This window comes from Pipistrellus kuhlii, unplaced genomic scaffold (assembly GCF_014108245.1).
Source record: "Pipistrellus kuhlii isolate mPipKuh1 unplaced genomic scaffold, mPipKuh1.p scaffold_m20_p_32, whole genome shotgun sequence".
NCBI classification, from domain to species: Eukaryota; Metazoa; Chordata; class Mammalia; order Chiroptera; family Vespertilionidae; genus Pipistrellus; species Pipistrellus kuhlii.
In genome coordinates, this window is record NW_023425532.1 from 1,721,029 (window position 1) to 1,748,224 (window position 27,196).

Consider the following 27,196-nt stretch of genomic DNA (forward strand, 5'->3'; position numbering starts at 1 on the left):
TCCCTACCCGTACCCTTCCCCCTGCCCCCAACTATGCATATAAGTATGTAAATTCTTTGGTTGGTCTCTTCTCATTCTCCCAACCCCACATCGAGGTATGTCAGTCTGTTCCATACCTCCCTGCTTCAGATCTTATTTTGTTGTTCAATTCATTTGTTCATTAGATTCCACAAGTCAGTGAGATCATGTGATCTTTATCTTTTTCCATTTGCATAATATTTTCCAGGTCTAATAACATTTTTAAAAATTTAATGAAGGCAAAATACATTCCTAGAGAACCAGAGACAGATTTTTTTGCTGGGTAACCTGGTTTACAAAAAGTATTCAAAGACTTTTTAGAGTTTTACTTTAAAGATTTTATTCTTTTCAGGGCATGTTCTTAGGTACATACAGGTCCTGGATTATAACTTTCTGATATACTGTTCATGTTCTGTAGTAATGACGTACCTTTATTAGTTAGAGACATCCATTATTAATGGATATCTTGGTTGTTTCTAATGTTTTGCTGTTACACAAAATGCTGCCATGCATGTTCTAGTAATACTCTGATACATAATGGTGCTAATATGTTTTATTGAGTTGTATACTTGAAAGCTGTATGATTTTGTGAACCAATCTCACCCCAATAAATTAAATTTAAAAAACACACACAGGCCATCAAAAAGCTGGAATGCTGTTGTCATTTTATGTCATAATGTCAACATGATATGTCAACAATTATCCTGTGGTCAGGAAAGAAAGTAAATGTGGTCAAGTATTATCAACTGGTGAGTCTAAGTGAAGGCTGTAGGTTTGAAATGTGAAAATTGTTCCTGTGAAAAAGGGCACTAACATTTATTATCTTTATGTAAGAGGGGAACAGAGTTCTGGTGAGCTGGAGATGGGTTTAAGTCTATTGCATTTCACAAAAATAATTTTTACTTTTAAAATTTTTTTATTTATTCCCTTTTAATCCTCACCCGAGGATATTTTTTTTTTCCATTGCTTTTTACAGAAAGAAGGCAAAAAGGCAGGAAGGGAGGGAGAAAGGGAGGGAGAGGGAGATAAACATCTTTATGAGAGAGACACATGGGTTGGCTGCCTCCCGCCTGAGCCCTGACTGGGGCCTGAAATTGAATATGCAACCCAGGTACGTGCCCTTGGTCGGGAATCGAACCCACCACCCTTTGGTGCACTGGCCGGCGCTCTAACCACTGAGCACACTGGCCAGAGCAACAATTTTTACTTTTTAAGGTCATGTTTCCAACTTTATTTTTACATTTCAAACCTACAGTGTCTGTTTCAATCACTCTAAATATAATTTAAGTTATATGTAGCATGAAAAGATTTTCCCCAAAAATGTTTCAATGTCAATGTTTCTTTACAATCATTTTGTTCTAAGGGCAAAGAAAGGCTTGACTTGCTCTAGGTCCTACAGGCAGGAATAGCAGGTGGGGAATCCCTGCCTCTGGATTCTCCTCCAGGCTCAGGCCTGGACTTGCTGGGTTAAATGCTATTATTTAAAAAATCAAACTTGGGAAATACATGCATTCAGTAACTTAAATGCAAAAAAAAAAAAAAAGTTAATGAAAGCTTACATATATAAAAAAAATGTATAGAAACTATTTCTAAATACAAAGTAGCCAATCTTGGACAGAGGACTTCTGCAACCCTCTGTTTGATGCTTCTGTTAAATGAGGTGGTTAAACAGTGTGTTGTCAATTTCTGCTTGAACCCCAGTTGTGCACTGGGAGCCACAGAGCTCCAATTATCAAGGGTAAATTTTTGAAAAACTGTCTCTGTTTAAAACTTTTTACATGCTCACGTTCATTCCCATTCCCAACAGTCAAAGCCAAACTCCCCTTGTAAAAAAATAAAAACCCAGGGCGATAGATCACAAGGTTGCACTCCCCTTTTACAGGGCAGAACCATAATCCACTCTTGCACTCCCGCTTCCAAGGCTCTGGCTTTTCTTAGTTCTTTCTTTCTTTTCTTTTCATTTCTTGGTGTGTTTTGGGGGCCTGGGTGGTGGGGGATATTGTGAGTGATAGCACATTCTTTAACCAAGAGCAAACATTCCTTGGGTTGACTAGTGGGGGGAATATTTCAATTCACGTTGTTTCTACAAAGTGATGCTCAACAAGTTTGTTTTGAGGTTGTCAGGTTTCCTAATTAGTTAATTTTCAAACATCCACGGAAATAAAAACAGCTGTCAGTTCAGATAACAGAAAAATGACAGATTCTGTCATCGCGGGTAACCATCCAGCAGCCTTGCAGGCTCTGGCTTTTAGAGACAAAGTGCTTTTATTTTTCTTCATTTTTTTATTAAGGTATTATATGTGTACATATCTTTCCATTGCCCCCCACATACACACCCATACATGCCCTCCCTCACCAGAGTTTTGCGTCCATTGGATATGCATGTATGCTTTTTATTCCCTATGTCTCCAGAACCCGCCAAATCCCACTAAGCCCCGCCCCCAGCCACACAACGGTCCCCAGCGGCTCCGCGCACGCACGGCCCAGGTTCCCACGCTCGGCCACTTCCGCAATCTCCGGGGATTCCGCTAGCCCCGCCCCTCTCCTCTGCACCGCTCCCTTTGCTTCCGCTTCGGACAGCCCCGCCCCGCCCGGCTGTTTGATTGGCCCGCGCCCTGTTCGTACGTCATTCAGCCGCGCCACCCGGAAGCCATGGTTCCTACCAACCTTTCTTATGGCCGGCGGCTCTAAGGTGAGGGCTGCGTTGGGGTGCCCCTGCGTGGCGGGCCCCCGAGTTGGAAGGGGAAGAAGGCGGACGCCCCCCCCCCGACCCCCGACCCCCAGCGTTGGCCGGATGTGCCCGCTCCCCACGTGGAGAGGGGGCGGATGTGCTGTGTCTGCGGACACACCGGGTGTACAACGTGGTCTGCTCCCCCTGTTCCTCAGGAGCCCATCATGGCGACGCCCCCCAAGCGGCGGGCCCTGGAAGACACGGGGGAGAAAGTGCTGCGCTACGAAGCCTTCGTCTCGGACGTGCTGCAGCGGGACCTGCGGTGAGTGGCAGGGGGCGGGGCGTGGGCACTTGCCACGTGGTGAGCTGGGCGGTAGGAGTCAGGGCCTCGCCTTCTGATTGGTGGGCAGGGTTTTTGGAGCCCGGCCCTGTGCGCCATTCAAAAGGGAAGGAGGGGCGACAGATGGGGTGCTACTTGCCTGGGACTTGGCCTCTTAAAAAGAGGATGTGTCCGCGCACGCGCGGCCTTCTATGTCGCTGAACAGTTTAAGAGCTGGATTTCCTAGGCCAGAGTTCTCGGGTTCGAAACCAGTTTGGGCCATTTAGCCATCAGTGTGAACACGTGCCTCGCCTGGCCTTTATGGTCCTCAGTTTGCTCATCTGTGAAATGGGTTAGTTGATGGATCCTTCCATTTTACTCTTGTCCCATCAGTGGTTTTGAGCAGTTCTTGTAAAGGATTTAATGTGGATGCTAGAGGTTCAATGAGTATGAAAAATTATTATTACAATCTGAGCAGAAAATAGAGTGTTCAGAACTAGTATTAAGAGCACCTAGCCCCACCGGTGTGGTTCAGTGGTTCAGTGTGGACCTATGAACCGAGAGGTCGCGATTTCCAATTCCCCCTCAGGGCACATGCCTGGGTTTTGGGCTCAATCCTGGGAGGCAGCCTATCAATGATTCTCATCATTGATATTTCTCTCTCTCCCTCACCTAACCTCCCTGAAATCAATAAACAATTTTTTAAAAGAGCATCCTAAAAGGGATGGAGGATTTTTCTAGGGTGAGAATAAGACATTCTGGTTGGAGGAAGACATTGGGAGTGATATAATAATACTAATAAATAATAGCCAACACATATATGGAGCTTACGATTTGACAGGCATTATTCTAAGTACTTTATAGTAAACACTCATTGAATCCATCTAATGACTCTAGGAGGTAATACTTGTCCTCCCTGTTTTGTAGAGGGGGAAATTGAACCCCAAAGGGGTTATTGACTTGCCAAAGTCACGCAGCTAGTAAAAGGGGAGCCTGGATTCATACCCGGGCAATCTGACCCAGAGTCCAAATCTTAACTTCTGCACTAAAGGCCCTCTTGAGGGTCTCAGAGGGTCATAATATGAGGTATTCCAAGGACAGGGCTTCCTGTTGGTCACCATTTTCCTCTTGTCCCATCATGTCCCATCAGAAAGGTACTGGACCATCGTGACAAGGTATATGAGCAGCTGTCCAAATACCTTCAACTGAGAAATGTGATTGAGCGTCTCCAGGTAAAGATGCCAAGGTTGGGTACCTTCTTTTGGGGGGCAAGGGAGGCGATAGCCCAAACCAAACCCTGTCACGTGGCCTAAAAGTTGACCCCCTAACCCCTACCTCTTTTTCTCTGGCCCCACAGGAGGCCACACACTCGGAGTTATGCATGCAGGTGGATTTGGGCTGTAATTTCTTCGTTGACACAGTTGTGTGAGTGTCTTCCCGCCCCTTTAAGCTCACAGGGTTCAGTCCCTTTTCTTCGTTCAACGGATTTTTTGTTTTGTTTAGTATTTGCTATGTACCAGACACTGTGCCAGGCGCTGGAGATGTGACAGTGCATAAAATAGGACAAAATTCCTGCCTTCCCAGAGCTGCAATGGGGGAAGGGAAGGAGGGGAGGGGAGTAAAAAAGTCTTAAATACACGGTGTGGTATGCCAAACCGGGATAAGAACTTGCTCTGCTTCCTCTAACCACTGTTTCCCCAGCTCAGACACCTCCCGGATCTACGTGGCCCTGGGATATGGCTTTTTCCTGGAGTTGACACTGGCAGAAGCTCTCAAGTTTATTGACCGTAAGAGCAACCTCCTCACCGAGTAAGTCTATTCCATGAGGATAGTGTCTTAAGAACACCACCATTTGCAACACCTCTCCTTTTCCCCGTGGCTTCCTGGGACACTTAGGGACCCATCTCCCAGCCGCCTCAGGAGTAGGGCTGAAGAAAGGGCGGATGCAAAGCTCAGCCCTTCATAGCACATGTAGCACATGTTAAGCACTCGATAACGGTCTTTGTCTTTTTCGTTCACACAAACACGTCTTGGGCAGTGCTGTGTGGCAGACTCTGTGCTTGGTGGTAGGGAGGCAGCAGTGAATAAGACAGAGGGCTTCTTGAAGGCTTACATTCTAGTGAACCTATACTGTTGTACATCACTAACAACAAAACAAGTTACCTCTGCCGAAGCCGGTGTGGCTCAGTGGATAGAGCGTCGGCCTGTGGACTGAAGGGTCCCAGGTTCGATTCCGGTCAAGGGCATGTACCTTGGTTGTGGGCATATCTCCAGTGGGGGGTGTGCAGGAGGCAGCTGATTGATGTTTCTCTCTCTCATCGATGTTTCTAACCCTCTATCTCTCCCTTCCTCTCTGTAAAAAATCAATAAAATATATATAAAAAAAGTTACCTCTGACTTCACCTCCTGATACTATCTTTAAGATCATTTATTGATTGATTGATTGATTGATTGATTGATTTCAGAGAGGAAGGGAGAGAGAGATAGAAACATCAATGGTGAGAGAGAATCATAGATCGGCTGCCTCCTGCATACAATCTGCTGGGGATCCAGTCACAACCCGGGCCTGTGCCCTGACCTGGAACTGAACCATGACCTCCTGGTTTATAGGTCAATGCCACACCGGCAGTGGCTGTTCTCTGTCTGCAGTACTTCTTCCCCAGGTGCCTGCATGGCTTCTTTCTCCTTACTCAGTGTAAGTCTTGCTTAAATGTCACTTCCTCACCCTAGCTGGTGTGGCTCAGTGGATAGAGCATCGGCCTGAGGACTGAAGGGTCCCAGGTTCGATTCTGGTCAAGGGCACATGCCCCAGTTTCGGGCTCAATCTCCAGTGGGGGGACATGCAGGAAGCAGCCAATCAATGATTCTCTCTCATCATTGATGTTTCTGCCTCTCCCTCTCCCTCTCTGAAATCAATAAATATATATATATTCTTTAAATGTTACTTCCTCAAAGAGGTCTTCTGTAACCTAACTTTAAAGTTGCAACCCCTGGCACTCCTGATTCTCTTCCCTCACTCTACTTTTTCTTTCTCCCTGTTACTTATGATCCCCTAATGTTTACTGTGCAATTTACTTCTTCCTAATGTTCATTGCCTCCTCCCATTGGGATATAAGATTTATAAAAGTAGATGTTTTGTCTCTGCCCCCAGTGACTAGAATAGTACAGAGCTTATAGTGGGCAGTCTGTTTGCTGAATGAATCTAAAAGTGAATGTTGGTAACGGGTTAAAGTGGGGATTGCAGCAGATCTCTGTTGGTGGTGATGGGGAGGTAACGTGGGAAGAAGTATGGGCTCCGGTTGCTTTTAAGGTTTTGTGCAGGGAAGGGGAATTGGGAGTGTGGGTGAGAGGTTTGAAATGTAGCTAGGGAAAGCCGCCCCGGAGGAAGTGACATTTAAGAGATTTGGTTGAAGGAACAAGGAAGGGGGCTGTCCAGGGAACAACATTCCTGGCAAGGGAACCGGTGCGCCTGCTCTGTTGGAGGAGTTGCCAGGAGAGGTGAGCATGGCTCAGGTGGAGTGAGTGAAGGGACCCTGAGCAATATACTTACATTAACAACACCTCGCTGAAGTGACTAGCACTGATCTGAAATGCCCTCTGGGTTATAGTGATCTTTATTCCTATCAATACATTCACTTCTTCCAGAGTTGCCTCCCTTCGGGTTTCAGTACATCTCTTTTCAAACCTTTCCAGGGTCTCAGTGTTAGACAGAATAGAGCCTCAGACCTGCTGAGATTTCTAAACCTTAGTGAGCAGGCCAGTTGGTGAAGAGTGTATTTGAGGGGCCTGCTCTCACAGGCCAACACAATTCTGAACTGGTGGTCATGTAGACCAAGACCAGTTTCTGGAACAAAGCTCTCCTTGTTATGTCACAGGATTTAGGAGCCTTTCAAATAGATTTTAAATTTAGGAGACATGATGTCTTTAAGTTATCAGTGCCTGCTCCCTTGTCTGGTCTTTTTGATATATTAGCGTGGTCCTTTATTTTGATGAGAAATCTGGTTGAATCTCTCTAATTATAATTAGTGGGAATCCCCAGAAGTTTATTCTTTCTAGAAGATGAGGATTTGAGTCTGTGTAGCTTGCTCTCTTTAAAATGCGTTGTTTCTTATGGCAAACTTTCAACTTTCTTTCAGGTTATTTTATGTAGCAAAAATGTCCTATCAGTCCTACCTGTTCTTAGTATATTTCTTTGTTTGGGGAGTGGGAGGATCAGGTCTCTTTGTGTATTCTTTCCTGATTACACACAGAATACACATTCACACCCACAAACAGACAAGTCATTATAGAAGGAGCAGAATAACCATATGACTCTTAACACTGCCTTACATGTTAAACCAGTAGCAATAAATTAAAAATATCCCGTTTGGGTTACAACTAGCATTTGATGGCTCTTCTTGTTTTCTTAAGTGTTGAACTCATAGCCTCTCATAGATTACGTATTTTCTGGCGTATAAGATGACCCCCTAATTTTACAGTTAAAACATGGGTTTAGGCCTATATTCGCTGTATAAGACTACCCCCCACTTCAAAGAAAAGACTTACTTTGCCATCAAGATCTGCAGGTAATTTTTGTGCAATTTTGGTCTTTTGCCCCCGATTGTGCCATTAATTCTTTTCTTTGATGTTCAAATTGTCCTGATCAAGGGATCAAGCTGATCAATTTCATTCCTCTTCTTTTATCACTACCCTAGATTTTCTTGAAAGCATTCTTGCTTTCTGGCCACAACACCCTCTATTTATGTCTTGTCCATAAGCATCATTTGAGGACTTCACGTTCCTTTGAGGAAAATAGTCATTCACTTATTCCTTCAATATACATTGGGTGCTTACCACTGGGGATACAGCAGGGAACAAAGCAGACCAAATCTCCACCAAATCTTACATGGTTTACATTCTAGTCAGGGGAGACAGACGAATACATGTATATGATGTATTATGTCACAAACCATTCTACAGAGAACAGCGTGGAATGCAGAAAAGAAAAACTGTAGTTACAATTTTAAATAGAATGCTTGATTGGATGTGGGGTGTGAATGAAAGAGCAGTTCAGGTTGTGGGCTGAAAAATCTTTTTTGAGGATGAAAAAGAAAAACCGAAAGGATGGAGTTGCCATTATCTGAGATGGAGAAGACAGGGGTAGGGAGCAGATTTAGAGGGGAAGATCTGGAGTTCCATCTAGGATCTGTTGAGTGGGAGGTGCTTGTTAAACATTGAGGTTGAGTTTTTGATGATGTAGTTAAAAATCCCAAGGCTGGAGCTCAGGAGAGAGGTCTGGACTGAAGATATATATTTGGGAGATACTGATATGTAATTAGGTTTATACTGATTTTTTCTAATTTATCATCCTGTGTTGTTGCCTTCTCCTTTCTTCCAGTATTTAGTTTCCCTAAAACTGACTCCTGCATTTACAGATAGCTCAGCACAATGAGGTCCGCATTCCTTATCATGATATCAAGACCCTGCATGATCTAGCCCCTTACTTTTTCTTGGACTCAATTTTCTTCCATCATTCACTTAATTTTCTAATGCTCTCGCCTGGCTGCTCCTCAGAAAGCTTTTTCCTGCTGGCTGGTCTTTGTGGAGAAGACCTTCCTACTGTTTAACTCTTACTCATTCTGCATTCTTCAGAAAGGCCTCCTGGGACCCTTGGCCATTGAGGATTCTGTTGAGTGAGAGTGAACCCAGTTGGCTTATGGAAGGAATGCACTGAGTTTGTATAACTCAGCATCCAGGGCCAAAGTGGTTTCAGGCAACTCCAGTTTCCCTCCAGTTAGGCCTTTCTTGATCCTTTCTATGACACCCAACATCTAACCCTTTGGTAAATCCTGTTGACTTTACCTTCAAAATAAATCCGAAATCCAATTATTTCTCATCACCTCAACTGCTGCTACTGAGGCCTGAGTCCATGTCTCACATGGACTATTGTAGTAGCTTCCTCGCTGGGCTTCCTGCTTCCATACCAGCTCTGCTCATCCCCAGTCGGTTCTCCGTAGAGCAGCCAGATGGATCCTCTAAAACCCTAGTCAGCCCCTAACTGGTTTGGCTCAGTGGATAGAGCGTCAGCCTGTAGACTGAAGGGTCCCAAGTTCGTCCGGTCAAGGGCATGTACCTTGGTTGCGGGCACATCCCCTACTGATTGATGTTTCTCTCTCATCGATGTTTCTCTCTCATCGATGTTTCTAACTCTCTATCCCTCTCCCTTCCTCTCTGTAAAAAATCAATAAAAATATATTTTAAAAAATAAAACCCTAGTCAGTTCACATTCCTGCTATGATCAAATCCCACTTACAGTACAAGCCCGAGTCCTTAACCATGACCTTGTAGGTTTTACGTATCTGCCTCCCGCTCTGTGACCTCACTGCCTGCAATCCGCCTTATTCTCCAGCCTCACTGCCTCTGTTGTGCTTCAAGCCTTTGCATTTGCTGCCCCTTGTGTCTATAACATTAACCCTCCCTATATCCAGATGATTCAGTTCTTCAAGTCTTGATTCAAATGCTTCTCAGTGAGGCCATCCCTAAGCACTCTGATTAGAATTGCAGCCCCCCACCTCCTGTACTCCTTCTTCCCTCTTATTGTGTAATTGTTTCCATCATCCTTAGAACCGTCTGACATAGTCTGTATTTCACTCCATCAGTTGTCCCTCCCAACGAGAACTTGAGCGTCATGAGGCTGAAGTTTTTGTTGGTCGTGTTTTCTGCTGTCTCCCTGGTACCTCACACCACCTGGCATCGAGTAGGGATTCAGTAATTCATTCATTCTTGGAGTCAGTGCAGCTCAGATGATGTCCAGGCGTTTCTGGAGAGGAGTAGGTCCGATGGCGGGTGTCCTGCCACCTGCTGCAGAAAAGTCGTCCAGGACATAGTAGCTCTTGAAATGAGGATGAAGCCTCACCCTCTGATCGTGGGGCCCACTTCGCCCTTTGTTGTTTCTTTTCTCCAGGCTCAGCGACAGCCTCACCAAGGACTCAATGAATATCAAAGCCCATATCCACATGTTGCTGGAGGTGAGAGCAGCTCACCCCACTCCCAGGCTCTGTCTCCCAACGCACTTAGGGTGGCGACCTGAGGAAGGGAGAGAGCCAGGGACCGGAAGGCCCCTCTGTCCCACCTTTGAACGGAGCCAGACTGGAGCCAGGGTGGCTCTGAGGGAGGGGAGGTCAGAGCAAGCCTGGGCCGGGGCCCCCATTCAATGTTTTCTGTCCTCTTTTCCAGGGCCTCAGAGAACTGCAAGGCCTGCAGGACATCCCTGAGGAGCCTCACCATTGACTGCCTCCCCCCTCTCCCGACATTAAAGAGTCTAAATGCCTTTTTTGAGTCACATGGCCCTTCATTTCCCCCCTACCCCCCACTGTTTGCTAAGGTGCCCTGTGTCTGAAGCACAAAGTGACTAGAGCGCGGAGATCCGGTCTGTGAGGACTCTTTGAAGCACCCCTGAAGTCCTGCCTCCAGCCTGATACCTGGCAGCATTTGCTACTAGACTTACTGCTCTGCCCTCTCTGCCGTTGTCTTGGCAACCTGGCCCTCCACCTGACCATTTTTTTTTTTTTTTAATCTTGGGCACTACTCTTTTAATTACGATAGCGAATGGGCCAATTCAGGGCGGAGGTTTGTTCCCAGGGCAATCGGCCTTTCACTCGTGGCCCCGAGGTTTTTACCCCTCTCCCACATCCTGATCATTCCTCAGGAACCTTAAATTACAACCATGCCTGGCTCGCCCTAAATTGGCCTCACGGCTGCTTCTAAATAGTTCAGTTTCCACCAGTGGGCATGGAGCCAGATCCCGCCCTCCGTGGTCCCGCCCTTCGTCTAGGTTCTGTCCAGCTTCCAATAAATACAGAGCCAAGTTCAACCCCTTTATAACTGGCTGCAACCTGGCCCTGCCCTCCTCGGCATTTAGTTTCAGCCACTCCGCTCCTTCACTCGCCTGGCAGCTGTCCTGCCCTGCCTGGGCTTCGGTCTAAATTTGTCTTTCCTAGCCAATCACTAGAGTTCCCCTGCCCGCCTAGGCAGGGCTCTGGCCCGACCCCTTTACTGCCGGCCGCTACGCCCACTGCCATATAAGTCCTGCTTCCGCTGAGCGGCGGGAGGGCAGCCCCGCCCTGTCGTTTTGGCAGCTGTCTAGGGGACCCTCGTCCCCCAATCAGCGGAAAGCGGAGCCCACGCACCCCAATCCTCGGAGGTCTTCCATCAATCCCGGACCGACCAATCCGCGAGGCCGGCGCCCCCAGAGCCTTGTCAATTACCCACGGATCTGTCCAATCAACGCGCAGCGCCTAGGGGGCTGAGAACGCCTCCTTGGGCCCCGCCCTCTGCGTTCCATCAGTTCCAATCGGACCAATCAGGTCACAGCCTGTGGAGCAGGGCCCGCCTGCCCGCGGCGGTCAATCTACGGCGCTTGGCCAATCAGCGAGCCGCGAGCCGCTCGGCTCCTCCCCGCGGGCCCACGTGAGCGGTAGGGAAGCGCAGGGGCGGCCTCTAGGTGTTGCCGCTGCCACCACCGCCGCAGCCGCTGCCGCCGCCACCGCCGCCGTCCCGGCCGCCTCGGAACCCGGGCCTGGGGGGCGGTGGGGCCGCGCATGGAGCCCCCGCCCCCCGGAGCTGCCGACACCGCCGCTGCCCTCCGCACAGGTGAGCGGGGCCTGGAGGGTGGCGGGCTGGGTCCGTGACCGCACGTCTCCTTCCCGCCCCGCGCGAGGGATGTGGCTTGGCCCGTGGCCTGCTGGTGTTCGACTCCCTCCGCCGCCACGCCTGGCGGACCTGCCCATGGCATTGCCCCCTGCTTTCGCCCCCTGTAATGTATCTGGTTGTGCCCCCCCCCCTTCCTGTTTAGTAGTGGATCGGTCTGCGCGCTTACGGTTCTCCCCACCTCACTTTCCAGTGGACTCGTCCGTGGTCCTGCGCGCCCCCCCCACACACACTCACAGGGGACCGCTCTTTGGCATCGTCCAACTGTGACAGTCGGACTTCGGAGTGGATTTCTCCTTTCCTCAACTTTCAGGGGCCCCGTCCGTGACCCCGTTGGCTCCATCCCTCCCGTTCCTGTACCCCCTCCGCTCCTCGTTAACGTTAACGTTAAACTGACCTGTGAACTTGTGTTCCTGCCGCCCCCCCCCCCCCCGCACATCTGTCCCGCAGCTCTGTCACACGCACGCGCGCACACACCATTCTCCAGCGGGTCCGTCTGAATGCTGGTATTCACATCTCCCCACTTATCAGCCTATTGCCCTGTCCTCCCTCTTCTGTAGAGGGACACTCCTTGGGCTTCTCCCTTCCCGTTAACAATGGGTCAGTGTAGTGCTTCCTATCTCCCCATAATCAGCAGCCCGATCCCTGTCCTTGTCCTCTCCTTCCAGTCAATCCCTGTGTGATGACCCCCCCCCCCATCCCCTTCACTATTGTGAAGCAGTCTATCTATAAATAAGATAAGCCTTCACACCGCCACCACCCCTCCTTGGCAATGGATCTGGTCATTAGCCTTCAGGCTACCCACGTGCCTGCCTTCACAGCCCAGTGCTTGGCAGTCCCTCCTCCAGGAGGGTCAGCCCGTGTGCTTTTTCTTTCCCTCTCCTTCCCTGAACCCCCCTCTCCTCCTTCATGGTGGATCAGCTTGTCTGCTTGTTGAACCCAAGTATTCTTTACTCTAGAACACCCACCTCATGCACACTGGTAACCATGAAGATGCTCTTCCTCGCAGTAAATGAATATCTTAGTGCTAATGCTAACAGGAGCCAACGTTTATTGAGCAGCTACTAACATCTATGAGTACCAAGCCAAGTATTGGATCTTAATGAGCTCATGTAATCCTCACCATAACCCTGCTGGATAGGTGCTGAGGAAACTTTGGCAGAGGGAGGGTCACTTACTCAAAGGTGACCCGATAAGCGCCAAGTTAGGGTACCCCTCAAGACACAGGGTACTTTTTAAAAATATATATTTTATTGATTTTTTATAGAGAGGAAGAGAGAGGGATGGAAAGTCAGAAACATCGATGAGAGAGATCATCGATCAGCTGCCTCTTGCACACCCCCCACTGGGAATGTGCCCGTAACCAAGGTACATGCCCCTGACCGGAATCGAACCTGGGATCCCCCAGTCCGCAGGCCGATGCTCTACTCTACTCACTGAGCCAAACCGGTTTTGGCAGGACACAGAGTACTTTTTGAGGCTGCCCTTTCTGCTCATCCCATCCCATGTGAGGCCCCACTCCTTAAAGAACCAACTTGTTTTTTAGTGATTTCAGAGAGGAAGGGAGAGATAGAAATATTAATGATGAAAGAATCATGGATCGGCTGCCTCCTGCACTCCCCACACTGGGGATAAAGCCCACAATCCAGGCTTGTACCCTGACTGGGAATTGAACCATGATCTCCCGGTTCATAGGTCCACGCTCAACCAATGAGCCAGGCCAGGAAGGCTCCATTAAAGAATACCTGTAAGTTAATAATGAAGCAAGTAACCCTAGCTGGTTTGGCTCAGTGGATAGAGCATTGGCCTGCAGACTGAAGGGTCCTGGGTTCGATTCTGGTCAGGGCACATGTCCAGGTTGTCGGCTCGATGCCCAGTGGGAGTCGTGTAGGAGGCAATCAATCATCATTCTCATCATTGATGTTTCTGTCTCTCTCTTCCTCCCTCTCTCAAATATATATATATATATATATATATATATATATATATATATATATAATAATGAAGCAAGTAACTTCTCTGGCCTAACCTCCTACACTCCCAACTATGTTCCAGCCGCACTGACCTCCTCACTTTACAGTGGTCCTGCCTCAGGGCCTTACATTGGCCATTTTTTCCTGCCCGGAACATTTTATCCCCTGGTCATGGTTCCCTTTGGGACGCTGTTCAATGTCACTTCATCCCTGACCATCTGAGCCCTCACACCCAGCGGGCTGAGGCCCCTCCTCTGCTTTACGTCTCCCTTTGCCCTTTATCGCTGTGGATCACGCCGTTTAGTTGACCAGTTTGTCGTGTTGTCTCTCCCCATGAGAAGTCCCAGGAAGGCTTACAGGTTTGTCTGCTTAGTCCTGCTGGGTCTCCAGCACCTAAAAACATCCCTCGTGTACAGGAGGTGCTTAATACAAATTTGTTGCACGAATGAGTGGGGAAATATAATTTCAGACAGATCAGGGCGGGAGCAGATGGGAATGAAGAGGGCATTGAGAACTAGTTAAGAGGCTAGTTAGCTGGGACTGTTCATTCATCAAACACTTGACTGAGCACCTAGTAAGGACCAGGCACTCTCCTAGGGCCTGGGGGTGTGGGAGGGGAAAATAGGCAGAAATTCCAGCTCTTGGGGAGCATACGTTTGTTAAAAGTGGAGGAGACAGACTACATAAATAAAACAAGTAAAAATAGATAGTATTTTAGACAAGTGTTGAGGAAGAAGAATGAAATAGGGAAGGTAGGAATAGAGTATTAGGGGGTTAAACATGTCAGGCCTTCGTTTCGAAGGTGGCTCTTGAATTCAGGCCTGAAGGAGGTCGGAGAGGGAGGGAGCCATAATGTCTAGCAGAAGAGTCCGCTGGACAGAAGGCATGGCCGATGCAAAGGCCCCGAGCCGGGATGGCACCTGGCATGTCCAAGGCCCCCAGCGGAGGCCAGTGCAGCCGGAGCGGAGCTGAGAGAGCGATTGGAGGCGAGATGTGAGCTGTAAGGGGAGCCAGGTGGTAAATAGGTCACAGTGATACACAAGGCTGGGGTGGGGGGGTTTGGGGAGGGAGCAGGATGGCACGCTAGCCAACAGCTACCACTTCTTGAGTGTCTCCCATGTGCCAGCGATACTTTTCTAAGCCCTTTACATGTACCACCATCTAATCTCCACAAAAGCCTTTGAGAGGAGGTGTATTTTGAGGATAATGTACTCTGTGAACCAAACGTCCCCATTTTCCAGCTGCCGAAACAGACTCAGAGAGGTTGAGTAACTAACTCAGGGTCACACAGCTAGAACAGGGCCAAGGAGTATGAGGCTGAAGACCCAGAGAGGAACCGCTTTGTGCTAGGGCAGACAGGTTATTCGGTGCATTGGATCACAAAAGGAAGGATTCGTTCTGCCCTGAAGATACTGGAACTTAAGGATTGTGTGGCAAAGGCTTCATCATAGGGAAGGGAGAAGAGTGCGGACGTATCCTCAGACATGGGAACTGGGCGAACTCGCAGGGCGTTCCTGATGTCGTGTGCCACGCGTGTGCCCCCCTCAGAGCCTTCGTACATGCTGTTCCCTCTGCCCATCCTTCCAGGTGGTCAGGCCACAAACTTAGAGCCTCCTTTGGTTCCTCTCCCCACATCTGGCATGTCAGGACACCCCACTGCTGCCACAGCATTCTCACCTAACACCATTGCAGTTCCCTCTTCAGCCACTAGTCTGTTCTCACGAGAGCCAGCCGGATCCTGTTCACAGCATCCCTGTCACAGCCCTCTCATGGCTCTCGTCTCGCGCAGAGTCAAAGTCCTTACAGGGCCCGAAAAAGGCTCCCTCGGTCTGGCCCCCGTTACCCCTCTGTCCTCTCCTACTGTCCCCTAACGGCCTCCCGTCCAGCCATGCCAGACTCTTCTGTTCCTCCAGCCTCAGGCTGTTTCCTCCGCCTGCAGAACTGCTCCCCGAGTCATCAAACCTGACTCCTTCACCTCTTTTAGGTCTTTGCTCAAATGCCACCTCCTCAGCGATGACCTTTCCCTGACTAGCCTTTAAAAAAATAACACCTTCCCCGGTTCGTTGTTTCCCCTGTGGCTGTTATCATCTGACATTCTTTCCTTGTTGATCTTGTCTCTTGCCTGTCTGCCCCGCGGAAATGTCACTTTCACTAGCGCACCGGGCCTACAGCAGGCACTCAGTAAATGATGGCTGAGCCCTGGCCGGTGTGGCTCAGTGGTTGGAGCATCGGCCTGCGGACTGAAGGGTCCCGGGTTCGGTTCCGGTCAGGGACATGTGCCTTGGTTGCGGGTACATCCCCGGTGCGGGGTATGCAGGAGGCGGCTGATCGGTGTTTCTCTCTCATCGATGTTTCTGGCTCTCTGTCCTTCTCCCTTCCTCTCTGTAAAAAAGAAATCAAAAAAAGTTTTTAAAAAAATAAATGAGATGAAGAAAGGTGAACACATTAGAATAAGACCAGTTACTAGAGCTTTTGTTAGGGTCACATGGGAAATGTAATAATAAACAAAATACTAAGCCCTGTGTGCTATTGAGGCTTGAGCTGTCAGATTGCATCTACACTGATAGGTCCTGTTGCCCCTGAGAGAGAAACTGCTGAAGTTGCCTCTTTGCCTCCAGGAGTCACACTTAGTGGCTCTTAGTGCCTCTGACACAAGCAGGCCTTTGAAATGAGCTCAGTGAGAGCGCCGAAGCCAGGACTCTCTCACCTGGCCCCTCCGTGGCGTTGTGGCCTGTATAATTGCCTAAAATCGTCTCTGCTGATGAACTTTGAAACAGCTCAGACATAAGAGGATCATACTCGCCCTGGTGTGGCTCAGTGGTTGAGCCTGGACCAGTGAACCAAGATCAATTTCCGGGCAGGACACATGCCCAGGTTGCCAGCCCGATCCCCAGTAGGGGGCGTGCAGGAGGCAGCTGATTGATGTTCCTCTCTCATCAATGTTTCTATCTCTCTATCCCTCTCCCTTAAAAAAAAAAATCAATGAAAACATTGTTTTAAAAATAGGATCAGCCCTGGCTGGTTTGGCTCAGTGGATAGACCGGCGGCCTGCGGACTGAAGGGTCCCGGGTTTGATTCTGGTCAAGGGCATGTACCTTGGTTGTGGGCCATCCCCAGTGGGGGTGGGGGTGGGGGCTGTGCAGGAGGCAGCTGATCAATGATTCTCTCTCTTTGATGTTTCTAACTCTCTATCCCTCTCTGTAAAAAATCAATAAAATATATTTAAAAAAGAAGGTCATACTATATATTTAATTATACAGATTAAAGAATCAAGCTATAAATAATAGAGGGAGGCACTTTGACACCTGATTTGGAAGGTCTTATTCTTAACCCAACAACCCCAGCCAGCGAACAGCTGATTGATGAAGCCTCATTCTGTGAGGAATAGGGAGCTCGCGTCTATTCCCAACTCACGCTCAGCAAAGAGAGCCGGTTTGGGGGTACAGCGAAGGTCCCGTTCTCTGCAGGACACGCCGAAGGAGCAGTCAGTGCGAAGGGCAACGTAGCCTAATGGTTTGAGAGCGTAGACCGCCTGGATCCTAATCCTGGCTCTGCCAGCTGCAGAGGGCCCGTGGACGTCATTGAGACATCTTGTGCCTCGGCTCCCTTCTCCATAGATTAGCAATCAGCAGAGCACCCCGTCCCGGCGTTGTGACGAGGGAGAAATGAGTCAGTGCTTAGAAAAACACCAGCACAGGTCTGCGTGCCCTCCTCTGGAAGCCTCGGGGCCAGAGGTTCCGAACGGCACATCTCTCAGGCTGGAAAAGGGTGACAAGGTGCACATCGAAGACGTTACATAACACCCTCCGTGAGCTCCGTAATCAGCCGCATTCAGATCTCTGCAGCAGAACGCACTGGCAGTCACACTGAGCGAGGATCAGGGAGGACCACACAGGGCCTGGTTTCCCGTCAGATCAGGTTTTGCTGCCAAAACGCTTACAAAGAAGCCTTCTGTTCTTAGAGCCTTTTTGGAACAGCGAATCGAGTAGACGATGAACACATCAGAAATGAATATTTGATGAGAGCTCGTCCTACCCCTGGCGTATTATATTTATTCTGTAAATAACCCTGGGAACGGGGTGGCATTATCCTGATCCCTGTCTCGCAGATGGGGAAACTGAGGCACGGAGTTAAAGACCAGGCCCAGGGGTCCCACTGCTAACAGGTTGCAGAAGCAGGCAGGAGTCCAGCCCTGGCAGTGCGCTTGTGGAGCCTGGGGGACTGTCCAGGAAGGTTGGAACCACGCCTGGCACATATTAGGCACTCAATAAACGGCAGTTTGGCTGTTACCACGAAGGAGAACATACAGGGACGGGAGTGGGGCTGAGGCGTGTGGGCAGAGGGGCAGGGGAAAGCAGGCATTCCGTTCCTGAAAGGCTGCCCAAAGGCAAGGCCCCGGTGCCAGGGCTTGAACGACAAGGAAGACTTCAGGCAGAGGAACGGAGCCCCTCATGGAGCGAATATTAGTTCATTTTATATTGAAATAGCGAATGAGAGGAGCTGGCAGGAAGACCCTCCTGGAAAACTTGGATGTCTGCTGTGGTTGAAAATGCAAATGCAAATGTTCGGGCTAGGAGCCTTCCACTAGCCTTCGGTTCCTGCTGGAACAAATGCATGCAGCTGCCTAAAACAGCACAAACACACTCTGCCCCAGCTCTGGCCACCAGAAGCTCGCCTCGGCAGACTCCATCCAGGTGTGGGCAGCTCCGCATTCCTTTCCGGAGGCTCCAGGGGAGGGTGGTTTCTGCTGGCTCAGGTTGCTGGCAGAATCCAGTTCCCTGAGGTGGCAGGCTTGAGGTCCCTGCTTCCTTACTGGCTGCCAGCCAAGGCCATCCCCAGCTTTAAGAGGCTACCACAGCTGAAACCGGTGTGGCTCAGTGGATAGAGCATCGGCCTGTGGACTGAAGGGTCCCGGGTTTGATCCCGGTCAGGGGCATGTACCTTGGTTGCGGGCACATCCCCAGTGGGGGTGTGCAGAAGGCAGCTGATCAATGATTCTCTCTGATCAATATTTCTAACTACTCCTCTCTCTTCCTCTCTGTAAAAAACAATAAAAATATATATTTTTTTTCAAAAAGAGGCCACCACATTCCATCTGCAACTCGCAGTGGCAGGTTGAGTCCTCCCATGCTTGGAGTCACTCCTGCTGCTTCTGTCATTGTCTCTCTCTGAGCTGCCTTTCTCCCGCTTGCTTCTACTTTCATTAAGAGTTCATGTGGCTCTAACCGGTTTGGCTCAGTGGATAGAGCATCTGCCTGCGGACTGAAAGGTCCCGGGTTCCATTCCGGTCAGGGGCATGTACTTGGTTGCAGGCACATCCCCAGTAGGGGGTATGCAGGAGGCAGCTGATCGATGTTTCCAACTCGTTTCTCTCTCGTCAAAATTTCTAACTCTCTATCCCTCTCCCTTCCTCTCTGTAAAGAATCAAATATATATATTTTAAAGCCAGGCTGAGGAGCTTAGAATTGAATTTGAGGGTGTTGAGGGATTGATGGTGGGCTTTGGGGACAGAGGTGGAAGCAAGATTGCAAGAAAAGAATCCTCCTCCTGCCTGCAGACTGAAAGGTCCCAGGTTCGATTCCGGTTAAGGGCATGTACCTTGGTTGCAGGCACATCCCCAGTGGGGGGGAGGGGGGGCGTGCAAGAGGCAGCTAATCGATGATTCTCTCTCATCGATGTTTCTAGCTCTCTATCCCTCTCTCTTCCTCTCTGTGAAAAATCAATAAAATATATTTGTTTAAAAAAGAATCCTCCTCCTGCTGATCTCTGCCACGCCCTGTGTCCACAGCCTTTTAGCTCTGAACTGTCTGCCCTGCAGGTACCCCTGGGATGGCGTGAGCACTCCCCCAGCGATGGACCCCTCGGTGACGCTGTGGCAGTTTCTGCTGCAGCTGTTGAGAGAACAAGGCAACGGCCACATCATCTCCTGGACCTCACGGGATGGCGGTGAGTTCAAGCTGGTGGACGCTGAGGAGGTGGCCCGGCTGTGGGGACTGCGCAAAAACAAGACCAACATGAATTATGACAAGCTCAGCCGGGCTCTGCGGTACTACTACGACAAGGTAAGGCCTCACGTGTGAGGGCCGGGAACCCCACATTTTCTATCAGTTATTTCATTCTCTTAATTGCTCTAGTTCTAACTTTGAAACCAATATTAAACTTGATCATTTCTTACCTTATCCTCTGGTACTCTCAGACCAATGGTGAGCTCCTCCAAACATTTTATCTCAGTTCTTTTCTTGTCTTACTGCTTTGGCTACAACCTTCAAAGTAATGCTGCCCCACTATACCCCACATAGCATTTTATTTTCTTACCTTATTCCTAGAGCAGAACGTTTGAAAATAGTATTAATACCTTTTTCTCATCCTGTGCTTTGGCACCCCTGAACAAGTCCCAGATTCCTCCAGTTATTCCATAATCCACTATTGTTCCAGGATAAGCATTGCAGAAGATTCTTTTTAAAAAAATATTTTATTGATTTTTTACAGAGAGGAAGGGAGAGGGATAGAGAGCTAGAAACACCGATGAGAGAGAGTCATCAATCAGCCACCTCCTGCACACCCTCTACTGGGGATGTGCCCACAACCAAGATACATGCCCTTGACCGGAATCGAACCTGGGACCTTTCAGTCCACAGGCTGACACTCTATCCAGAGCCAAACTGGTTTTGGCTGCAGAAGATTCTTATTCCTAGAATCAAAACCTCCATGACAGTATCATGCTAAGCTTTCCCTAGCTCATCCTCTGAGACCCTTCACATTTTCATCAATTCTTTTCTCCTATTATTCCTTGAGCTAAACCCCCCCAAACAACATCTATAATGCCAGCCCCACACCCCATCCTCTTGTATTTTCAGAGCAACACTGGTCTACCCCAATGTTTATATCAGTTATTTTACTGTATCATCTTATTCTTGTAGCGGAAATTTGAAAGTTTGCTCATCCTTTTCCCCAGTATCTATACCAGTTATTTAATCTTCTTTCTTTACCTGAAACTTCCAAAACAATATTAACGAGAAACACAAACCCACCCCGACCAGCATTAAGATGTCCCCAAAAACAGCCCTGCACCCATGCCGCACAGTTCCTTTATTCCATTTTCATATTCATTCCTTCAGCTCAAACCTCCAAAACAATATTATTAACAATGAGGCTCCCTCACTGTGCTCTGCGATCCTCTAGCTCTGTCCTGAAATACCTCAAACGTGCTCTGGCACCCACCTAAGCCAGCCTTGAGATTCTCCCCAACGTTATGTCAACATCTGAATGTTCTTGTCTAGTTGCTCGCAGCTCCTTGATTTCCTAATTGCCGTAGCTTAAACCTCCACAAAGGTTTGAAGAATGTGGCCCCTCACCCTGTCCTCCCCAGTGACCTTGTTCTGTTCCACTTCTGTGTCAATGGCTTTAAATAATCTTCTATGTTAGTAATTCATCACCACATTCTTCTACATTAATGGAGTCTCTTCCAACATTTATTTTTTTTTTAAATAGAAGGAATATCTTTTTTAAAAAAATACATTTTATTGATTTTTTTTACAGAGAGGTTATAGAGAGAAACATCGATGAGAGAGAAACATCAATCAGCTGCCTCCTGCACACCCCCCACTGGGGATGTGCCATCTACCAAGGTACATGCCCTTGACCGGAATCGAACCTGGGACCCTTCAGTCCGCAGGCCGACGCTCTATCCACTGAGCCAAACCAGTTTCGGCCCTTCCAACATTTATATCCGTTACTTCATTTTCCTGTCTTACTACCTTAGCTAGACTCCAAAACTGTGTCCCCGCAGCCACCCCCGAGGTGAGACCGTTAACCCAAGACAGCCCTGGTTCCTGGAGCCGGGAGGAAAGTTTGCTTCTGCACCCACTCCCCTGTGTGGGCCCCATCATGGAAAGGAGCAGCTCAGCCGGGATCGGTGTGGCTCAATGGATAGAGCGTCGGCTTGGGGACTAAAAGGCCCCAGGTTCGATTCCGGTCAAGGGCATGTACCTTGGTTGCGGCATATCACCAGTAGGGGGTGTGCAAGAGGCAGCCGATCGATGACTCTCTCATCGATGTTTCTAACTCTCTCTCTCTCTCCCTTCCTCTCTGTATAAAATCAATAAAATATATTTTTTTAAAAGAAGAAAGAAAGAAAGGAGCAGCTCAGTGTGAGAGGAAGAGGGACAGAGGGAGACTTAGAGGGGGGATACAGAGAGGAGACAGGGAAAGGGGAGAAGGGCAGTGAACTAAAGAATTGTGGAGGGGAGACTACAGAAGGGGGAGAAACGGGGGAGTACAGAAAGGGGAATCGGGATGGGGAAGAAAGAGGGAAAAGAGCTGAAGGAGGAGAGGGAAGAGCCCCCAAATTGAGAGCGATGGGTGAGATGTGAAATAGGCTGGGAGGGGGAACATGGAGAGACAGACATGGCGACAGCATGGTGTGTCTGTAAAAAGACAGGAGGACAACAGGGGAAAGGCACTGCGAGACACCCTTCACCCACCCGTCCCCATCCTCACCCCCCTGCCACCCTGCCTTCCTTCTAAGGCCCCTATCCTGTCTCCTCCCTTCCCAGAACATCATCCGCAAAGTGAGCGGCCAGAAGTTCGTCTACAAGTTTGTGTCCTATCCCGAGGTGGCAGGGTGCTCCGCTGAGGACTGTCCGCCCCAGCCTGAGGTGTCTGTCACCTCCATGGTGGCAAACGTGGCCCCTGCCGCTGCACACGCCGCCCCCGGGGACACTGCCTCCGGGAAGCCAGGCACACCCAAGGGTGCAGGAGTGGCAGGCTCAGGTGCCTTGGCTCGAAGCAGCCGGAACGAGTACATGCGCTCAGGCCTCTATTCCACCTTCACCATCCAGTCCCTGCAGCCACAGCTCCAGCTGCCCCTGCATCCGAGGTCCGTCTCAGTGCTTTCCAACACCGCCCCGGCGGGAGCCGCAGCGCCCCCCTCGGGGAGCCGGAGCACCAGCCCAAGCCCCTTGGAGGCCTGCCTAGAGGCTGAGGAGGCTGGCCTGCCTCTGCAGGTAAGGGCTGGCATACGGAGAGCCAGGAGGAGGAGGGATGGACCGTTTCCTGAGGAGGAGGGGTAAGAGAAGGGACGTAAACGTTCTGTTAAAGGAGCTGTGGTTGGAGGAGGGACAGATGTCCCGTGGAGAAGGAAGGTGAGCTTTTCACATATGCTTAACGCACTGGTTCTTTTGCTTTAGCTCTCCCAGTCAACTGAAGGGCTTTTTAACCCAAAGATTGCTGGGGTGCACTCCCAGTGTTTCTGATTATATGGGTCTGGGGATGAGCCCAAGAATTGACATTTTTAAAAAATATATTGATTTTTTTACAGAGAGGAAGGGAGAGACATAGAGAGTTAGAAACATCGATGAGAGAGAAACATCGATCAGCTGCCTCCTGCACACCCCCTACTGGGGATGTGCCCGCAACCAAGGTACATGCCCTTGACCAGAATAGAACCCAGGACCCCTCACTCCTCAGACTAATGCTCTATCCACTGAGCCAAACCGGTTTCGGCAAGAATTTGCATTTTTATTTATTTTTATTGATTCCAGAGAGGAAGGGAGGGAGAGAGAGAGGAATATCAATGATGAGCATCATTGATTGGCTGCCTCCTACATGCCTCCACTCCCCCACATTGGGGATGGCTGTGAGTCGGGCATGTGCCCTTGACTGGGAATCAAACCATCACATTCTGGTTCTTAGGTCCAGGCTCAATCACTGAGCCATGCTGGCTGGGCTCGGATTTGCATTGGTAACTAGCTTCCAGATGCTGCAGATGCTGCTGGCCCTTTAAAGAAAAGGTTTTGAGAACTGCTTTCATGACTTAGGGCAGTATCCCTGGGAGTCCAGCCCTGGCCCCAGAGAGGAGCTGCCCCAGAAGAAGCCCTGCGTCCCTGGCCAAAGCCTAGCCCCGTTGGAGGTGCCGCCCCGTGGGCAGCTATGCCCCCAGTCCCAAGTCCCACTTCCCCAGGGAGTCATTGCCTCGCTACCCCAGCGATCCACACCGCCTCCCTCCTCCCCCAGGTCATTCTGACCCCGCCTGAGGCCGTGAACCTTAAATCGGAAGAAGCGAATGTGGAGCCCCGCGTGGCTCGGCCACAGCCCCCAGAAGTGAAAGTGGAAGAGCCGGAGGAAGAGCTCCAAGCCCCAGCCAGTGAGGAGGCGGGGTACGCACCGGAAGCCCCAAGGGCCGGGCGGGAAGTCCCTCCTGCGGAGGGCGTGTCCGCCCGGCATCCTGCGGTTGTCATGGAGACTGCAGGGCCCGCGGGCGGCATCGGGGCTTCCACAGCTTCCGGCACGGAGATCGCCCAGCCCCAGAAGGGCCGCAAGCCCCGGGACCTGGAGCTCCCGATCAGCCCTAGCCTGCTAGGGGGGCCGGGGCCCGAACGGACTCCCGGATCGGCTACTGGCTCCGGTCTGCAGGCGCCGGGGCCAGTGCTGACGCCATCCCTGCTGCCTACGCACACATTGGTGAGTGCCAGCGCGGGGGCGGGGCTGGCTCCCGGGGCGCACCCATTGGCTAATGCCTCCAGAGGGGCGGGAGCTGGCTCTAGGGTGCACCCATTGGTTAGTGCCTGCAGAGGGGCGGGGGCTGGCTCCAGGGGTGCACCCATTGGTTAATGCCTGCAGAGGGGCGGGGGCTGGCTCCAGGGGTGCACCCATTGGTTAATGCCTGCAGAGGGGCGGGGGCTGGCTCCAGGGGTGCACCCATTGGTTAATGCCTGCAGAGGGGCGGGGGAATGGCTCCTGGGACCTAGGGGATTGGTGGAGGGGCAGTAGACTGACCCCTAGGGCCCAGGGGGTTATCCATCAGAGTGAGCAGGGAGGGTGGAGCCTTCGAAGGCTACTGGTTGCAGGGACGGGGCTTGATTGAAAGAAGGGCCAGAGCTAGACGCCCAGGCTGAGGGCTCTGGGTCAGATGAAGGGCAGGTGAGGGGAGTTTGTGGGCGGATCAAAGGCCTGAGCGGCCTGTGTAGCAGCTGTTTCCAAGGGGCATGAGGAACCCGAGTGGGCTTTTGGGGCTGGGGTTTGCTTAGCGGGCTTCCTGTGAGGTATAAGGTGGGACAGGAAGTGGAGGTTGGACCTGAGCTATTGGGATGATGACTTGTGAGGTTTGAAAACCACAAGTGAGGCCTGCGGAGGCTTTCAGGAGTTGAAAGGGTCAAACATGTCAAGTTGAAGGGATGTCACAGGCATGGCCTTAGTAGTTACGATCTAGGCTAGTGGTCGGCAAACTCCTTAGTCAACAGAGCCAAATACCAACAGTACAACGATTGAAATTTCTTTGGAGAGCCACATTTTTTAAACTTAAACTTCTTCTAACGCCACTTCTTCAAAACAGACTCGCCCAGGCCGTGGTATTTTGTGGAAGAGCCACACTCAAGGGGCCAAAGAGCCGCAGTTTGCTGACCACGGGTCTAGGCTTGTGTGCTTGGCGTGCGTGATCTCGGAAGGCTGAGTAGGCCATCTGGTGGGACTGGAACCAAGTTCCTTCCATTGTCCCGCCCGCCCTCTCTGCTCACTGGAGCTCCCACCACCCCTTCCCCGCAGACCCCGGTGCTGCTGACGCCCAGCTCGCTGCCCCCCAGCATTCACTTCTGGAGCACCCTGAGCCCCATTGCACCTCGTAGCCCGGCCAAGCTCTCCTTCCAGGTAGGCTCCTCCCCACCCCCATCTCAGCGGGTGAGGGGACCCGCCCCGGCCCCGGCCCCGGCCCCCGCCCCCGCCCCCGCCTGTGACCTCTCCCTGTTTCTGTTCCCAGTTTCCATCCAGCGGCAGCGCCCAGGTGCACATCCCGTCCATCAGCGTGGATGGCCTCTCCACCCCCGTGGTGCTCTCCCCCGGGCCCCAGAAGCCATGACTACCACCGCCACCGCCCCTCGCCGGAGTCACTTAGGCCCTGAACTCCTCCGCAGCCAGCCGTCTCCAGGAGAACCATAGTTCAGCTGACAACCTTGTGCTGAGGCCACGGTGGGGTGGGGATTTCTAGGAAGGAAGGAGGATCTTCTCAATAATTCTTCCACAGGAAACACAAGTTTCTCTCTTCTTGGTCAGTCCCCCAGTGGCCGCCCTTGCTCGTCTCCCCCGCAGCGGTGGGGGCGGTTTATTTATTTATTTTTTGAAGGCCACTGGGAGGAGCCTGGTCCAACTTTTTTGGGGGCGGGGAGTGGTGAGGACATCTCCCCCAGCTCCACATTCCCCCCCCCCCCCAAGATGAGACAATCAGGGTCTGGCTTGACAAGGCCCTTTATTTATTTCTCAGCCTGCCCTTGGGAAGCTGAGGGGGGGCCGTCTCCATTTCGGGGGTGGGCAGCAGAGCTAGCTTGTGGTGGTTCCTTATTTCGAGCTGCCCCCAAGGGTCCAGGAAGAACCTGTGCCATTAAGTGGTTTGGGGGTTCTTGACCAAGTCAGACTCGCACCCTCGGGTGAGGGATCCTCACCCCCACCCCCAGCCTCTTTCTCAGACAGCCTGTCACTTGTCGGCCGCCTTTTGGGCTGGGGGGAACGCCCTTTTCTTCTGTCCCTGAGAAGCCATTCCTGTGTCTGCCAAATGCCTGGGGTCCTGCCTCTTACCTCCCAATGGAGGGTTTTTTTTGTGGGAGCGGTCCCCGTCTGGGGGGCCCCTCTGGCCAGTACTCCAGGTCTTCCTGTCCCCCACCCTCTGCCATTTTGATAGTATAATCTATTTTTAAACGGGGCTTTTAGACGGGGAGAGGGGACATCTCTTCCTATATCTGCAATGGGGTGGGTGGGAAGAAAGGGATTTGGGGGAGAATCTTCCTGCCGCCCCCAAGTGTTTATTTTTGATATCACATGTATTTTCAGCTCCCTCCCTCCCAGCCCCCCAATTTCCTGCGGGCGGGTACAAAGGACCCTTTAAGTGTCCCTGGAGTTGGGAGGGAGGCACAGGGGGGCACAAAGCCTGTCCTGTCTGAATCCCAGGCTGAAGAGGTGGGTTCGGAGGATTCCTGGGCTCACCGCCTGTCAGCACTGGCCCGGCCCAGGCCTGGGACCTGGGGGGTGATTTGGGGGACGGTGCTCCACCTGTCTCCGCTGTTTGTTTTACTTCCCCCCAAATGGATCTTTTTTTTTTTTTTCTAAGAGTACCAGAGTATGGGGAATTGTTCCTGTAAATATATATTTTTAAAGGCGATGCTGGAGGCTGCTTGCATTTTTTCCCCTCTGGGGACTGAGTGTGACAAGCATTGTATGTGTAAAAGACAGTGGTGATATGAGGTTGATTGTGAGAGAGAAAGTCTGACCCTGTGTGTCAGAAACAGTAGTAGAGACTGCAGATCGGTAACCACGTGTGAAAAATAAAACAGAAAGCTGTGATTGTATGTATATGTGTGTGAGAGCGCGGAAGTTATAACCACAAATTTGGCATTGTGTCTGTGTGAAAATTGTGTCTTTGTGTCAGGAAATCACTGTAAAAATGAGTGAGTGGTTAAGGTACTGGTGGTGTGTGTGAAGTAATGCTTATGAGAAGGTAGTGGGGACTGCAGACCGGACCAGTCACTGTTTGACAAGATGAGC

General features: G+C 50.6%; 2 protein-coding genes across 5 annotated transcripts; both read left to right on the top strand.

Moving 5' to 3' along the window:
- Nucleotides 1-2,599: 2,599 nt before the first annotated feature.
- On the top strand, nucleotides 2,600-10,873 carry UXT (ubiquitously expressed prefoldin like chaperone). 2 transcript variants are annotated; one of them, XM_036460646.2, is made up of 7 exons: nucleotides 2,668-2,710; nucleotides 2,905-3,011; nucleotides 4,159-4,240; nucleotides 4,366-4,433; nucleotides 4,710-4,817; nucleotides 9,952-10,015; nucleotides 10,224-10,317. In XM_036460646.2, exons 1-7 carry the CDS (start codon nucleotides 2,693-2,695, stop codon nucleotides 10,275-10,277), a joined length of 501 nt encoding a protein of 166 aa, XP_036316539.1. In that variant the 5' UTR covers nucleotides 2,668-2,692; the 3' UTR covers nucleotides 10,278-10,317. The 2 variants fall into 2 exon arrangements, with proteins under 2 accessions (XP_036316538.1, XP_036316539.1); XM_036460645.2 differs by lacking the exon at nucleotides 9,952-10,015 and having other exon boundaries at nucleotides 2,600-2,710; nucleotides 10,224-10,873.
- A 587-nt stretch (nucleotides 10,874-11,460) lies between these two features.
- ELK1 (ETS transcription factor ELK1) lies at nucleotides 11,461-26,977 on the top strand. 3 transcript variants are annotated; one of them, XM_036460593.2, is made up of 7 exons: nucleotides 11,461-11,639; nucleotides 14,911-15,131; nucleotides 19,486-19,731; nucleotides 22,225-22,674; nucleotides 23,684-24,130; nucleotides 25,211-25,312; nucleotides 25,422-26,977. In XM_036460593.2, exons 3-7 carry the CDS (start codon nucleotides 19,522-19,524, stop codon nucleotides 25,518-25,520), a joined length of 1,308 nt encoding a protein of 435 aa, XP_036316486.1. In that variant the 5' UTR covers nucleotides 11,461-11,639; nucleotides 14,911-15,131; nucleotides 19,486-19,521; the 3' UTR covers nucleotides 25,521-26,977. The 3 variants fall into 3 exon arrangements, with proteins under 3 accessions (XP_036316486.1, XP_036316484.2, XP_036316485.2); XM_036460591.2 differs by lacking the exon at nucleotides 14,911-15,131 and having other exon boundaries at nucleotides 19,458-19,731; XM_036460592.2 differs by lacking the exon at nucleotides 14,911-15,131 and having other exon boundaries at nucleotides 11,462-11,639; nucleotides 19,488-19,731.
- The last annotated feature ends 219 nt before the right edge of the window (nucleotides 26,978-27,196 follow it).

Bases quoted from the DNA above. Each gene is read 5' to 3' on its own strand.
- UXT (XM_036460645.2), top strand. The intron at 4,434-4,709 runs GTGAGTGTCTTC...CTGTTTCCCCAG, and splicing joins TTCTTCGTTGACACAGTTGT to CTCAGACACCTCCCGGATCT. The intron at 4,818-10,223 runs GTAAGTCTATTC...CCTCTTTTCCAG, and splicing joins AAGAGCAACCTCCTCACCGA to GGCCTCAGAGAACTGCAAGG.
- ELK1 (XM_036460593.2), top strand. From the start codon at position 19,522: ATGGACCCCTCGGTGACGCTGTGGCAGTTTCTGCTGCAGCTGTTGAGA. The intron at 22,675-23,683 runs GTAAGGGCTGGC...CTCCTCCCCCAG, and splicing joins AGGCTGGCCTGCCTCTGCAG to GTCATTCTGACCCCGCCTGA. The intron at 25,313-25,421 runs GTAGGCTCCTCC...TTCTGTTCCCAG, and splicing joins CGGCCAAGCTCTCCTTCCAG to TTTCCATCCAGCGGCAGCGC.